Here is a 16,790-nt window from a genome sequence, read left to right as displayed (position 1 = left end):
GATAAGTGTTCAAAGGTCAGAACAAAATGGTAATATCTTCAAATAGCTTGCTTTGTCCAATTAATACTCAGATACAAGTACAATACATTTTGAAGTGATTATCAAAATAGATTGGGATGAACTTTCCGATAAACCAAAAGTATTTGTTTCCCCACCAACGCTAACATCAAACTGTGGCCCAGAGTTACTTTTTAAGTATATTTTGGCTGAAATAATACTACAAAAGGTAAAAAAAACACCATTGTGACAAGGTGACAAGAGTTGCTAAAGTTCTGGTTGTGGTTCAACTGTGTATATTAGGACAGTACTCATCATATCTCCACTGAGGCACGGTGCTACTTCCGCTCTACTATAAAATTCAAAAATAAAAAAGATTTTTCACGTGCAACATAAATTGAAGGGTAAATATGACGCAGCTGTCACCCAAACAGAGATTAGCAGAGAGCACTGACACGAGTTCTGTGTTGGATTAGCCTTGAAATAACTACAACAGAGAGCAAAGCTATTTTCGGCAGCATGTTGATGAGCTTGTCAGAGCTTTGAGCTCCAGTCCTCGTTGTTCAGTCAAAAATACCTTTTTCCTCTTTCTCCTGAGCGCTTTAGTTCCACTCATCCACAGCTGTGAGAACGTACCTGCATTTGTTACCACGTGAGGTCTGTACAATTGTGTTTACAAGACCATGTTAAAATGGAAGGCTACCGAACATATTTGACAAAACAATAGTTGATTTCTGTGCTGGGAGACTAGTTTGATCCTATTAGAACGAAGAGGAGACTGTTATATAATACCCAACCCAGCAAGACATAGACTATACAATGTCTTATTACGTGATAGAGTAAGAGGCAATAATGTCTCGTCATCCTCCCAACTTCTCATCCTTTTAGTCAATGTCAACTACCCTTCAAATACTCCGTGAGAGGCCGTTTCCTGCTATCATTTTAGGATCATAACCCTTAAGAACGTCATATCCTGACGTGGAGCTCCTGGTTATAAGGAACGAATTAGCTCGGTGAGCAACAGCTTAGAATTAAATTAAAAAGTGAAACTGTAATAAAGCCATAAATTCCCAGAATGCTACAACAACATTGACTGTGTATGAAAACTGAGACATAAGCTGTAACAGTGAGGTAAGCAACTCTAACCCGACCAGTCTAGAAACATGGACGCCGTCTCATTTACCATGCTTTGTGGGTGTGGCCGTTTTGCTGCGTCATCGCCATTCATATCTATACAACCAATTGTTAACTGCGCAATGGTGGAAGAAGTATTTATGTCTTTTATTAAAGTAAAAGTAATACCACGGTGTACAAGTAAAAGTTCGGCATTGAAAATATATTATAAATATATATATAAAAAATATTGAAAAAGTACAAAAGTATTAGCATCGAGAGAGACAGAGAGAGAGAGAGAGAGAGAGAGAGATTAAGAATCAAAATCCACTCCACCGCCGTCTTCAGCAGTGATTTGTGAGTATCACTGTAGTGGGTCTAGAGTTGATTCATTAGGGTTGGCTGAGCGGTGAATACATTATTTCCACAGGAGACGCCTCGCAGGAGCATGAATTGATCACCTCGGTACCCCCCCCACCCTACCGCCACATTAATTATAGGATTAAATATGAAGGAGTCTGATCTATGACATGAAAAGGGAGGGAGTGAGCGACAACACACACAATCGCTTCCTCTCGCTCTTTATTTAAATAGGAACAGAATATAAATAATACATATTGGTTTTGGTATTCCCTGTCTCACTATAAGCACTTAATGGGGGTGACTTTCAATCCAAGTACACCATATTTTGCGTCCAATTAATCAGGATACTCTGAGCGCGACACAGTAAAGTCGGCTGATTGATGAAACCGCGTTCCTGCTTTTCTTCGTTTTAACGCCTGAAACATCTGTTTTTGGAGGTTTATGAATATGCATGATTTTGATGTGGCGATTCACGCTTTCGGCTCTGCTGGTGTGGTCTGCGTACTTTTACTTGTGGGTAAGGTAATCCTGTAAATATAGCTTGTGTGGCCTCATGACAGGTCAAATTGTCGGGTGGTTCCTCTGAATTCAGGGTCAGTGTAAGCTGTTCTTCCCCTGGATGTTCCCCATAGGAATTGTCCTATCTTGTTTTAACACAAATGTAACTGCACAAAACACAAAAACACCAAACTGGACTCCCAACATGGCAACCTTCCAGTCACCAGCTTTTACCCAGAATACAGTAGTGCTTTCAGCTCAGAGCAGGGTTCCCTCTACATCATAATGGTAAAACATGATGTGTAAAGGTGCCCTTGGCACCCAAATGTTGGTGGAAAGGAATTGCGAGTCGTGTTTTCCAACAGCAGCGTGCGGGATTTTCTTCATTCATGCAGCTTTATAATTCATCTTCACATATTTGGATGACATCCATATCTATCTATACTGTCACTTGAAGCGTTTCAACCAAACAGTGGTATACAAAGGATGGGCTTTACCATGTATTCATTTCATACAGAATATTTATTTATTTAATTACCAGAAAACATGCTATTGTGATTAAACGCGTCTTATTCTCGCCGTCTTTCTTTTCTGCTGTATTGACTAGTTTGAAAACATACCATAAAATACAGTTGATGAGAATCTCGCCCAATTTATTTATGTGGTGAAAGCTCATTAAAAGTGCTCAAATGTATTTCCGAAATGTTTAACCATTGCTTATTTTGTTCTGGGAGGTTCTCTGTATTTCTACAGTTCATGATTCCGTCTTCCTTTGCACATCTAATGTGACCAGATTAGGGGTTTATTTTGGGGGGGAATTGGGAGGAAATGTGATACAATTTGCCTTCCTCGAGTCCCTGGAGGCCTCGGCAACCACCGTCCCAAATATTGTGGGACAGCTCGAAGTGTTACGTCTGTGTAAATCATTTGTTAGAACCAATTGAAAAGTATTGTAGTGTGAAGCCGCGCGGCGGCGTTTCCAAGCGGCAAATCCAGACGCGCTCAAGATGGAGAGAACAACAGTGAATACAGCCGTGTTGTGATTCCTCATTACGGTGACAAATTACAGAATGAGAGAAATTCTTTTCCTCACAGCTTCGAATGAAGGAGTTTGTGAACAACAACCTCTTTTCTGTCCATCCATCTTTCACTAATTCACTCACACTAAAGGAAACAAAGCTCACGCACGGAAACATCATCTGTCATCTTTGAGCAGAGCGAGTGCCAGACGGCGCTCCGTCGCTGTTGGATTGGAAAGCAATTCTTTTGATTTATTTCCCATCACGGCCTCCTTACTTTAAAACATCTAATTATAAATGTCATCTTCACCGGTGACGACAGTAACCGGAGGGGCAGCGGCAGAAGTTAAATTCAGATGTATTTATAAAAACACATTAGAACAACCAAAGAGCGTACGAAGCCAATACAAAGAGAAACTCCCAGGGGCATGAGAGACCCCCAGATGCCAGTTTGGATCCATGCAGCTGCAGAGACAATGTGTATGGGGGAAGTGAATGAGCAGTGTGGTCCTCTGCTTCAACAATTCAACAGTTGTGGTTTGCGCTTTAGCAAGGCATGGATGTGTGTAATTGAATTGGGAAGCTACCAGATGTGCATTTGTTTGTTTCTAACTTTCTAATTTTAGTCTTCTAAGTGGCAGCTTCAGTGCTAATGCAAGGAACTGATGTTTTAATAGAGGAGGAGGAAGAAGTGAGGAGGACAATCATATCCCACGTTATACCACCGCTGGGCTTTTAACAATTCAGCCATGAACATGATCTTTGACCTCAAATCGAGTCATTTTAATTGGCTCATCTTAACCTCACTTCACTAGTTTAAGGCTGCGTTGAGTTTTTCCTGTAAGTGTAAACGGCTACTACGGTTACTCAAAATGTTATGGAGGCGTGGCCCAGGTAGCCAATTAAGGTATTGGCCAATTAATGAGCTACAGGTGTTCCAAGCTGTCGTTACTGTATCGGCCGTAAAGCTCTCCTATCGGACGACCTCTCCTGGTGAACTCACCGGACGCTTCCTGCTCAGCAGCAAACAGCAGACCGGTAAAATGAACAACTAGCTGGAGAACATTTATATCTAGATATTTCCTTCAGGCGGACACAAACACAACTCCAAATGAATGCTAACGTTGCTTTATGTCTGTTGGATGGGGGAATAGCGTGTGGGGCATTGGGCCAATCCAAATTCCCACACCCTCCCCAGAAATATAAATCTTGTTTAAGTGTTCAAATATGTTTCATGTAAGTTCTAGCTTCCTGCATGGCTGCTTCAAAGCCTTATTGATAATGCCAGGAATATCACTCTGTTGATGAAATACTATTTACGAATATCTAATTCTAAGCAGCTCACTATGTGCAATTCATGTTGTTCACTAACTATCCCAGCATGTTTTGTCACAGACAGAAATCTGCTCATGTGAAGGCCAAATCCCAATGTTCCCCCTCACGGACTCACGGACTTTGAGGCGCGCTCCCGCGAAGTCCGTGAGGGTTTAGGGCTGTCCCGTTGTCAAATCATCGAGTGTTTGAGGGCTCTCTCGCAGACATTTTGAGCCCTTTATGAACCCTTTCCGTAAGTCAGCATGGGATGCTGACTTAGCCTAAAGGAATTACCCACAAATCATTGCAATGTGACGTTAAACACGGGGTAACCAGTGGACGCATGGAGAAGTAAACAAAGAGGACGGCTCACGTGTGTTCAGCCTGGAGTATTACATTTACACAGAAACATTAAGGGTTAAAGATGGAACAAAAAATAAACATGAAATCAGAGAATATTTATTTATTTATCAAATATTAGATTTTTTCATTGAAGCTGTTTTGACAAAAACGAGTAAATAGATTATATGAAATCACTTCTCAGCTTGTGAGTAAAGATCCTGGAAGACGTTCAAATCAGGGAGTACAAAGTATAAAATAAATACCCACAATTATACATCATATTTGTTGTCGTTTTCACGGTAACGTGATATGTTGTAGCAAAGTGCTGTCCCATTCCTATTTACACCATCTCAAGCCCTCACAGCCTCTCACACTCAACCACTCACCAGGTGACGTCAGTAAGTCTTTGAGGGTTCAGGGTTTGAGGCTTTAGGGGGGACATTGGGATTTGGCCGAACTCTTTGGTGGCGCACTGATCAACACTTAACTTGCTCCTGTGGAGATGTTCTGTGGGCCTTCAGCGGAGGACTGTGATTGAACTGGAACGCTCCCAAATTCTGGGCACACTGAACTGTGAAGCAAAGCGATGAATGAGCCCAAACCTGCCCTGAACGAACACCGGCACAAAAACCCATCTGTGAATTCGTCACCAAATGCAGATTTCGGTCTCGGCCTCAGTGTTCTGCAACGCCAACCAAACCTCCCCCCCCCGACCCCGGCTGAGGACGTCAGCAAACCCCTGAAGCTTCGAGAAAAGCCTGAAAGCCATCTGCCAGACCGAACCAGCAGAATCTGGTAGAAGCCGTTTCCACGCAGTCGTTGCTTTGCATCGTTGTCATGGCTACTGCTCCATAACGACCGTCTCCTGGGAACCCAACAAGCACTTGAGGAGTCGTGTGACGAAAAAAGGGTAAAACGGTAAAAAAAAACAAGCAGACCAACGCCTGTCTCTGTGTGTGCTTCAGGTCCACTTCACTGCATCATATTACATAACGAGCTCAATGTAAATGACAAACCCCGCAGCAAAGATGATTAGCAATGAAGGGAAAGGGAAGTGGAATGAAGGGTTATGTAAGAGTAGAGAACATGTGGCTTTGACTTTGAACGGTTCCTGGTGTTGTTTTTCCCGTGGCGGCCTATTAGCATGAGTGTGTTTCATCATTTTGCTTATTCATGAATACTGAAGCGCATCTGCATACGGCTGATTTTCAGCCGACACCGCAAGAGTGGAGCGAGCAGTGTGGCGCAGACCGGCGGGAGGCTTTGTGACAGCCGCGATGCCGACGATCCATTCTGTGCTTTCATTGTTTGTTTTGTTGGTTTTTAAGTGACGCTTGACATCCCAATTTAGAGCATTTTGACAGGTTTATTTGGTCATTTGCATCAAGTTCAATTAAAGGTAAATGATGATGGATTGAACACTCCACCTCCAGCAACACTTCTCCAACTTCCAATGCAACTTTTGAACGTCGTGGTTATATTTCATTATTATTAAGTAAGAGTGTTGTGCATAACTGAATGTGCTCATGTTATTAGTGAGAGGTGAACCGAATGTATCCGTCTGCAACTAACGGACGTGAGCGCCGATAACTCTCAGGACGGCTGACGGCGTTACGTCAACGAACTCGGTGCTGCGTGAGTAGATCCTGGTGAGAGACACAAAGACCAGAGACACAAGCACGTGAAACATGGATGTACAGCGAGGCCCTGAAGAGGTCAATGATTCATCCCACACTAATAAACTGACTGAACGATATGGAGACAGAAGAGCATTTCCACTGTGTCCCGGTGTGTGTGTGTGTGTGTGTGTGTGTGTGTGTGTGTGTGTGTGTGTGTGAGAATTACAGATCCAATCTGTGTCTGTTTGAGTGTGAATGTCCGTGGCAGTGCTTGCATGATGTCGACGAACTTCCATGTAGTGGACAGGAAAAGAAATGTGCCTTTGGGGAGTACCTGTGCATCGTTACCACGGCAATCAATGTTGTCCAGTGAAGTCAGCGGTAAATTTCAAAAGCGGACGGTCGAAGCGGACGTTTTGAAAGAAATCATTGGATTTGCCTGCAATCTGACTGCAGAGCTACAGTCATTACCGGGACAATTAAGATTCACAGCCACAATAAAAAAATAAAAGGCGTTCCAGGATCGATGGACGACATCTGGGAGCCTGAAGAGCAGCGGAGGGACTGCAATCATCATCATCACCATCATCATCATCATCATCATCAGTCCTCTGCTGACTGGGGTCTGTCGATCAGCATACTAAGGCCGGCCCATTCTAAGTATACACTTCGTACGCTTGCATCAAAATGTGTAGAATTACAGATGTACATGCGTGCAGGTACAGGTTGGGACAATCAGGTACAGGTTGGGACAAGGATTCCTGTTGATGTGTGGGGGCCGAGAGGGAAACAAGTGATCCAAGCAGGAACAACAACAACAACGGGCAACTAAATTCACCGCCTTTTGAAATCAATAAGCCACTAAACTAAACTTGTAGACCTCAAATGAATCATTGTCTTGTGAGAGACGTGACGTTTTCTGAGCAGCTTGTCACCGCTGGTTCTTCCTCTTTGTCTTCACCGAAGAGGATAAAACATGTTGAGAGGGATTTCTTTATTATCCGCTCGCTCCTTCCGCCATCTGGCATCGCACTGAAAACCTGAGCTCCATTTGCTCTGGAGGAATAACTCGTTCTGTGCCATAAAGCAAAACAGCATATTTTCCTCTAAATCTCGATTGCACCATAAAGGCTGACTATGCAATGTGTGCAAATGTACTGACGTTTAAAAACCCAACACGCTGAACCTTTAGCTCATTCTGCTAATGCTAATGGGCCATGATACTGCCGGAATTTGAAACAACAAATAAAAGAAAACTAAATATTCTGAGTGAGGATGTTTTCCCTTTTCCCAAAGCTGTTACTGCTGACAGAGTAGGTCGCAAGTTTTAGCACACACACACACACACACACACACACATCGCATCCTCAAACCGAGCAACATAGCAATTAGTTGTAAAGGGCGGTGAGGTTGGTCAACATGATCTTCCCGTCATGGTCTGACAGGCCAGCCACACACACACACACACACACACACACACACACACACCATGTGCGTCAGTGCGAGCCGTTTGTTTAATGATCAAGCGGCCCGGCGCTGTGCTGCATCACTTCGAGCGGAGTGAATAGGTGATGAAAGGGAAACGAGAGGTAGCACACATAAATTAAAATGCACACGTCACGGACGGTGGGGACGAGAAGCAGAAATACACCAGAGACTCAACAGAGATTCTAACAAACTTCTACAAAGAGTCAGGAGAAATATAAATAGATGAACAAAAGCAAGCTGAAGTGATGTTCAACTCTTCCCCCAAGAAATATTGTTATCATGTGTAAAAAAGGTCACACTCTGCGCATTCCCAACGTTGCTAAAGATGCAGGTTCTTGATGCGGCAGCCAAATCAACTTATAGCTAAAGAGCAGCATATTGTTGCGGATATTTTTCAGCGTTTCTGTCCCAGTATATCTGCTGCTAATCTTTAAAAAAAAAAAAAAGTGTAACATCAGCACCCTACGGACACAACAGCTCCGGTAATTTAGTCTGACACCATATCCACACTGTGAGAAATCAGGCTGGAGGTGCGTTTGTTTCCTACGAAGCCGAACAGTCGGGGTAATCTCGTCGACGTGTGAACGGAGAACAAGCTTGTTTTGTTCCACTACTGATATGATTTTGTGCTTTAGTACAATTTGTACATTTTAGCCAGAAATGTGCAGCTTTAGCTTCTCACATTGCCCACAAACAGACAGACAAAAGTACCTGTAAAAACTACTGACAAAGTAAGCTGAGACTGTCCATAACTTTGAAAAACAAAAGTTATACGTATATCCCGATGTTCTCTACAACCCCGCCCGACGGCTTTGAGCAACAAATAAGCCTCTTCTTGATGTTTACTTTGTGACATATTATCTATATGACCATTTTAATTAAGCTCAAAGATACAGTGTGTGGGCTGCAGGCTGCAAATGCACTGCCAAAAATGAATTGCATCTCCTCAAATATCCCTGAACAGAATGAATAACAGAAATGTACTTTTGGGGTTTTTTGCCCTCCGGTCAAGCACCCATGAAGCTGGTCGCAGCTCGTCAACGTTTCCGTCACACGTCGTCTCTCTCAAGGTGGGTAACATAAAAAAAAACGAAACTATATCATTATGACAAAAACAAAGCGGATACTGAAGTGTTCACCGTGCAGATCGTTTTCATGGCTACGCGCATTGATGTCCTGATCGTATGTTAAGTAAGCTGACGAAGCAGACCCGATTTCAAAAGACTGCGACAGCGTTCTGCAGTCTCAGTGGCCCGAGAGTTTCTAAAAATAAAACTCTTTCAACCAACAGATCTGTTGCACAGTGCTCCAGACATTAAAAAAGATATGGGCAGAAGCAGGAGATTAAAGAGAAGCCAGCTTGAGGAAGAACAGTGTGACTGTGTGTGTGTGTGTGTGTGTGCTCTCTCGTATATCTATCTTTTTAAAAAACCTCGTTATATTTTGAACCCTTTTAGATCTGCAGGCTGAATATGAAGCTAAAACCAGGAGATGGTCAGCTTTAGTATAAAGACTGGAAACAGAAGGACCTCGAAAGTTCCCTAATTAACACCCTATGGGCCCTATTTAAACGACCAATAGACCATGGACTGAAGTGCATTTAGATTGTGTCCAACTCAAGGGGCAAAGGAGTTGTATTTAGTCTCTTAAAAGATCACAAGTGTGTTTTTGGCGTAACATGAATCAAACCAGAGATTAAAACATGTTGGAGATTTTGGAAATGATTAGATCTATTTTTTTTTTTCGATACATTTTGACTTTACAACACTTTAGGTATTAAAAATATTTGGATTAGACCCAGTTTAGCCTTTTTTATGCTAAGCTAAATTTACAGTATAACGGCTCTCGTTTCATATCTTTCATACAGACATGAAAGTGGCCTGAATCGTCTCATATCAGTCTCAACAAGAGAGCGAAATACCCAAAAGTGTCTGGTGCAAAATATTAAGGGACTGCACTGACCCAAAAAGGGTCCTTACAAGTATAGAATTACAAATGTGTGTCTGCGAGTGCTGATGTGATTGTACACTGGAAAATAGAGAAAACGACAAAGAAAATGTGTGATTACAGATACGTGTGCTGTGGCTGTGAAATGACCAAATAAATTATTCATCCCAAAAATCTGCTCAGAGTGTCACCTTTCAGTATTGCACCAGGGAAGACGGTCCCGTGGTGTACCGTAGGAGTGATAATGAGGGCAGGAACGAGGCAAAGCAGCCCCGCATCACACCGACAGCTTCCAACACGTTTAATGAAGCAGCGTTTCACAGAGACCTCCACGGAGCTTTGTCAGGCGAACAATAAAGCCTTTTGATCCCGATGCCTGATAAAGATTTCGGATGTGCGTGCTCAAATATACTCTCTTTGTTTCAGGAAGTGATAATGAGCAGTTTGGCAAAAAAACGTTGCTCCATGTACACAGATATTAAAGATATTTTTGCTATTTGTTTTTCGTTGACTGCCTATGAAAAGACTCTTATGAATTCTTTAGTGAATAACTGTGGTGGTCCTGTTAAGGTAGCACGCCGCGGAGCTTCCTATTTGTTCTCCGGGTGTCAATCACCACGCATCCTGCTGGGCTGCATCAACAGTATGCTTTCAGAGTTAATATCCTGGAGTTTAACCACCTTTCACTCCTCACGTGTTCTACAGCAAGTCGCTGTGGATGACAGCATCTGTGAAACAGGAGCTGAGAATGCCTCCTCCGGGAAAGCTTCGTCTGATTCTGCCGTTATAGCGAACTTGCGTGAAAACCACCAGAAAGCAAAAGACTGAATAGGGCGTCTGCTTCTGGTCCACTGCTGTGACACCTAAAGTAAAGCCGTTTGTTTTCAACACCACTGTAACCCTCGTTGGAATTTCCCCACGGGGCACAATAGGCAGAGAATGGGTTAGCCATTGGGAGTAAACCAAGGATTAGAGCGTCAATAAATAACCTCACTTTAAATTACCTTTTTAATTTAGCTTGATTCAGTTCAAAATGTGTCGTGTCCCATTGGGGAGATCTGGAGTCGCCGGCAGGGTTTAAAACACCTCACAAGTCACCTCCTTATAAGCACGGAGACAAAAGGAAGGGAGCCAGCTTCTAGACTATTAAAGCTCGGTTGTTGCAGCTGCATGGCATGTCTTATTAGAGTATAGAAGCACCCATGTTGTCCATTTGCCCCGTTGGCCTCACTTGATCTGTATGGCTCACGGAACATGGAGCTTTAGTGAGAGCAATACTCGCCATCAAAATGATGTGGAGGGTCATTCATTTGTATTTAACATCTCCAAAACAAGAGTGCAAAAAGTGTATCTACTCGAATAGAAGCTGCAAATGTTTGTATATCAGGCTAACTAGCTTTCTAGCTACAGTTAGCACTGGGCGATATGGATATGGATAATATTTTGATATGTTTAGGATATGCCTTCGACATACACTGCTCAAAAATCACCGTATAACACCAAGTAAATTAAACCTCTATGATCTCGATCTGTCCATCAATTTCACCCGCTTTGGTGCAAAATGAAGGCGAGAACGAGTGGACAGGAGAGGCAACAGCAAGACATCCCCTGAAAGAGGAATGGTTTCTCAGGTGGTGGCCACAGACCATCTCTCTCTCTCTCTTATCCTTCCTGCAGTTCGTGAGGGAACACAGCTCGTATGTGACATTTTGAAATTCCTTCTCAGAATATCCTGGTATTGTCTGACTGACACTCTGAGGAGGTCTGCTACCATTTTAAAGTGAAACTGTTCTCTGGACGTCTCTCTCATTAAGTTTGATCAACTATTCCCACAAATGTTCCACGTTTGCATGTAAGCTAGCGTACTCGGATGATACTTCACATTCACGTGTGTGATTCTTTTACACTTGCGCAGATTGGGATTGGGATTGGCCCCCCCCCCCCCCCACCCAAGTATAAAAGAACACACGAATCCACGCATCCACTAGGGAGCAGTGTCATATTAGCAAAGAACATTCCTACACCTTCATTTTGTACTTTGTACACGTTTCCTCTGACCGTGTGTGTGTGTGTGTGTGTGTGTGTGTGTGTGTGTGTGTGTGTGTGTGTGTGTGTGTGTGTGTGTGTGTGTGTGTGTGTGTGTGTGTGTGTGTGTGTGTGTGTGTGTGTCCTTACCCTGAAGTCAATGCCCACAGTGGAGATGAAGCTCCCGGCTAGAAAGGCTCCATCTTTGAAGCGAACCAGCAGACAGGTCTTCCCAACACCTGAATCCCCCACCAGCATCACCTGAGACACAGACAGACAGGATAGGAAGAGAATGGCTCGGATGTTACAAGTCAAAGTCCTGTGTCTGTGTGTGTGTGTGTGTGTGTGTGGGTGTGTGTGTGTAGGTTTTTGACGTAGGGGGAAGGACACAGCTCAGGTGAGAACCTATCTACAAATACACAGGAGTGTTAAGGAAACTCAACACACACACACACACACACACACACTCCCCAAACTCCCATCTACAGAGGAAACAGAGCGTCACACTCAGTGCAGTGGGAGAGAGCAGATTGTACAGACCAATGGGACAGAGAGGGAGAGAGAGGTGGGAACCGGAGATTGTTTGCTTTCCATTTTTCTGCCATCAAACAACACAAGACTCTGTTCTCTTTTATGCGAGTCGATACGTCGGCAGTATCTATCTATTGCATCAATATACTCTGGTATGAAGGTTTAATGGTTTGACTTGCCGTGAGCAGAGGTGGTATACCTGTGACACGGCAAGCAAATATTTCACAGTTTTGGACCATTAAAGACCTGTTTTACTGGTAGCCACAGTATGATTTGATAAAATCCATGCAGAGACATAAAAGTGTGTATTTTTTGGGCATTCTACCAAGTAAAGGATTACTTTTATTTATGATTATTTTCATTGATATATACATTTTAAAACCTGAAAATGTATTTGTTTGGTAAAAAAAAAAAAAGAAGCTGAAATTGTCTGATGCATTTTGGGAGAGAGGAGAATCAGCCAGATGTTTTGTCCTCATGTCCACTGCTACAAAACCAAAAAGCACAACACAGCCCACCTCCTGTGCTGCTGGTAATTGATCTCATACATAACAGAAACCCCTCTGCACCATCTCATTGTGTTATTGCACCGGATTATAGATGTGGTGCACGTAATGTTCCTGTTGGACAATAAAGCTGCGGTTCCTAAACGTTTGCATCAGCAGGGACCAGAGTAGAGACACAGCGGACTATACCTTACTGTACTCTACAGTTCTGAGACTGAACATGAAAACAAAACAATGTGCTTCATCATTCATTTTGGGACTGTGCCATCGGTGGGAAATAATGGTGAAATGATACACATAGTGCAGGCACATTTATGGAAGTGAAAGCAGAAAGCTATGCACAATAAAGAACACAAATCATGCTTGTTAAGTCCCATTATATACGTAAAGTTACAATATAAGACACAATTGTGAAATAATGTGTCCAACTTGAATTCTGTGCAACATAACTATAATATTATAAGTCTAAATTTGAACTTTCAGTCAAAATCATGACACTTGTTCAAAATGTTGACGTACCATGAGCACGTTTTTTTATTATCACGTCAAACTTTTCATGTAGCTAGGCCTTTTCTTTTCTTTTTTCTTGGTCTCACACGTCCCTGAAAACGTTCACAACGTGTTTACAAAAGAGGACAACTAATTATGAAACCTAACGCACCTTGCTTTAATCATTTATACACACACACACACACACACACACACACACACAGACACAGACACAGACACACACACTTAAATCATCAAAACGACGCTGCAAAATAAGTAGAATTTCAACTTCGAACATATACCAACTGGGATTGGACAAAGGGTTGTTGTCATTGGCCGCTTCTAACGTATCACCTGCGGTTCATTTACTAATTGATTACTTGATTGAACGCACCCTCGCAGAACCTCTCACTTAAGCCCGAGCTGTCCGCTCACCTTGAAGGCGACGTCGTAAAACTCTCCGCTGTTGCTGATGGACGGTCTGCTGGGATAAACCAGTCCGGAAGACGGCGCGGCGGCGGCGGCCAGACCTTTCCCCGTCCTCCCGCTGCCCGGCGACGCCTTGGGGCTCCTGGAGCTCCCTTTGCCTTTCACTGCCTTCTTCCTGGACATGGCTCCGACAACCTGTTCGGCTCCGATGGGAAGAGTGAGGAGGAGAGTTCGAAACGCGCGAGACGTTCTCAAAACACCTTTCCCTTTCGGAGTTGTGGTCGAGGCGAAATAAGTTCACCTGTGCGTTAAAATCATGACTGTGTAAAGCGTAAATTGGAGACGGTTTAACGGACAGATACGGGCTGTAACTCGAAACAGCTGTTGTCCCGGTGGTGCAGCTGGATGACTATAAATCTGGTTCACAATGTAAACAGCTCTCACTCCTCCCTCTCTCGTATTGTGATGTTGGGAGCGCATGCAGGCATGGTTGTTTCAGTGCGTTTAAAGGGAAAGTCCACCCTAAAACGGAAATAATGTACTTTTACAACAATGTTAGACATCAGTTAATTAATACCCCCCCAAAAATACTGTCTCTCTCTAAGCTGGGGATAAGAACACTCAACTGACGATGTGACATTTCTGATGCCACAGCTTTGATGATAATCAACGATTGGTAGACAGTAAATATGTATCTAATTATTCTAAATCCAAATAAATATCAGCTGACAATCCAGGTTTCAAAATGCACTGTCTGGCGGCTGGCATGTAGATCCCATCCATCACTGCCCAATCTATTATATAAAAACAGTGTAATAAAAAACAATGTAATTTCTAGTGTTGGGGTGTATTTTTCTTTTAAAGGCGCAGGTCTGTGTGTCAGCTTGCAATGGGAAGCTTCACATTTTCTCCAGACATTTTGAAATACAATGCTGCATTACTCTCTAGTCCTCAATATACAGACCCTCTGCCTTCTGGGTAACGGTGCACGAGTGCACCAGGCAGGCGTGCTGTAAAATGAGGGCCTTAACGATCAATGGAGTGTGGCCAGCAGGTGCATGCTTTACACGCTAAATGGACTTGTACTTGTATAGTGCTTTTCTAGTCTTCGGACCACTCAACATGCTTTTAACACTACATGTCATTCACCCATTCACACACACCCCATCGGGAGCAATTTGGGGTCAAGTGTCTTGCCCCAAGGACACATCAACCCGCACTAGCTTCAGAGTGAGTCGCCTCATGAAGCATTTGGGATTCAGAGTTGCTCTCAAACGCATTCATTGGTTAAGTCTCAGTGGCTTTAGGTAATGCGAAGGAAGCCCACAGAAAAAGTCTGCTTTTATCAGTGAAGGTAGATGTATTGTGGATAGGCATGGCCACACTACCGTTACACTGGAGGACTGTAGGAAAGTACTGACAGGCTGGGTGGCATGAATACATTAGCATATATTTAAGGCACATTTCAGGCTTCACGTGAGTAGGTGTCTACATTTATCTGTGTTTAAACAAACACGTCCAGCTATGAGTCATACACTTGTATATGAAAGGAGTCGCACAGAGTGACGAACAGACAGCTCTCATCAGCATCTTTTTGGCTCATTGTTGGTTTTCCTGCTTGCAACATTTGCATTTTGGTTCACCCTCACCACCGTCATCGGAAAACGTAGGGAAACAGAAACATGACTCAAGTGAATGTCAAATGTGCTAAAGCCTCATTACGGAATTTAAGGCATTCGCTAGTACCTCCACACGGCTCTAAACACGGCAAAAGGCTGAGCAGCCAGCGGTGCTAACAGTGCAAACGACGGCAACAGTGCCTTTTTAATTTAGAGCCCAACCTCTCGTGGAAGGCACTGACTTTACATCTTAAAAGAAAAGCGGCCATTATTCCCATTAATGTCAATACAATCTAATGGAGCCGGCATCGAGTGGTCCTTAGAGGATCTGCAAGAGAAAGCCTGCTCTCTGTCGCTACCATATTGTGTGAAAACACCACATGAGTCACTCCGTATGTTTAACGGAGCGCTTAATCTATCAGCTCGCAAACAAGTCATTGTCCTGCATCAGCTGTGACGATGCATACTATATACAGCATTTTACGCAACCACGAACAGATGGACGGTCTTGTCCACTGCACCGGTGACTCACTGGAGCGTCTTCTTCTGCAACAATCCCCCCTTTAGTTAGAAGCCTCCACACCTGAGACCTGTACAACCAGTAGCCATTGGGCGGATGACTGACTTGTCGATTTGTCTCGATGGCTGTGATCAAACCAGAAAAAGTCTTTGAACACTGCTGCCGACCCCACTTGTAATATTATATCAGAGGACGACAGGGGAAAATAGTGATCCGGCGTGTGTGTGTGTGTGAGCTGTAAGTCAACCATCAAAGTCACACGAAAGCTGCGAAAAGCGATTCTGCGGGGAAAATGTATTTGCAGTCCGAAGGCGGGGATCACAACAAACGGGACGCAGAGACGTTTGATGATGCTATTAAAAAAAAGCCCATGCTGTGAGAGCGCTGCATCGTCGAAACACCCATCCACCACTGATGATGATGATAAGAGTGATTGGAACCTCGCCCTGTTTGTTTAGCCTTCAAATCATTTTTCACTTCATATAATCATGGAGCCCTAGAGTTCAATATTGAATAAATAAACAACACATTAAGAAATAATCGTGTGTGTGTGTGTGTGTAGGATTTGGCGCCATTGATCGGTGGGGTTGCACATTGCAACCAATGGAAACTTCTCCATGTGCGGCTGATGTGATAACGCAAATGGCCCTCTCATAGAGCCAGTGTTTGGTTTGTCCATTCTACTGTAGAAACATGGCGGATTCCGTGACGACGAGCCGCTCCATAGGTAGATACATTCGGCTCATATTAAAGTAACGGAAACACAAAGATTCAGATTTTCCGGTGATAATACAAAACATGCATTAATATGATATTCCATTTCGGCCAATAGCTCCCTACTAAACCGCTACACGCGGCTCCTTTAAGCCAGCAAGCAGCCATTGGTAGAGCAACAACATCAAAGTGATTCTGAATCAACTGTGAGGCTGCTGTTGCACAAGACACGTGTCAGGAACTGGAAGTAGAACCGT

The 16,790-nt window shown here is 43.4% G+C and overlaps 1 protein-coding gene across 1 annotated transcript in view; it reads right to left on the bottom strand.

The window, feature by feature from the left end:
- Positions 1 to 13,863, bottom strand: part of rab26 (RAB26, member RAS oncogene family) — a gene marked incomplete at both ends in the record, with an annotated part of 90,833 nt that extends 76,970 nt beyond the window's left edge. The window contains 2 exons of the mRNA XM_079182328.1: positions 11,876 to 11,986; positions 13,687 to 13,863. Of these exons, the coding sequence (XP_079038454.1) occupies positions 11,876 to 11,986; positions 13,687 to 13,863 (288 nt within the window). The remainder of the gene's footprint in view (positions 1 to 11,875; positions 11,987 to 13,686) is intronic.
- Between the last annotated feature and the right edge of the window lie 2,927 nt (positions 13,864 to 16,790).

The sequence above is a fragment of the Pholis gunnellus genome (genome assembly GCF_910591455.1).
Source record: "Pholis gunnellus genome assembly, chromosome: 21".
NCBI lineage: Eukaryota > Metazoa > Chordata > Actinopteri > Perciformes > Pholidae > Pholis > Pholis gunnellus.
Note: the sequence above shows the minus strand (reverse complement) of the source record. Positions and strands in the feature narration are given on the sequence as shown.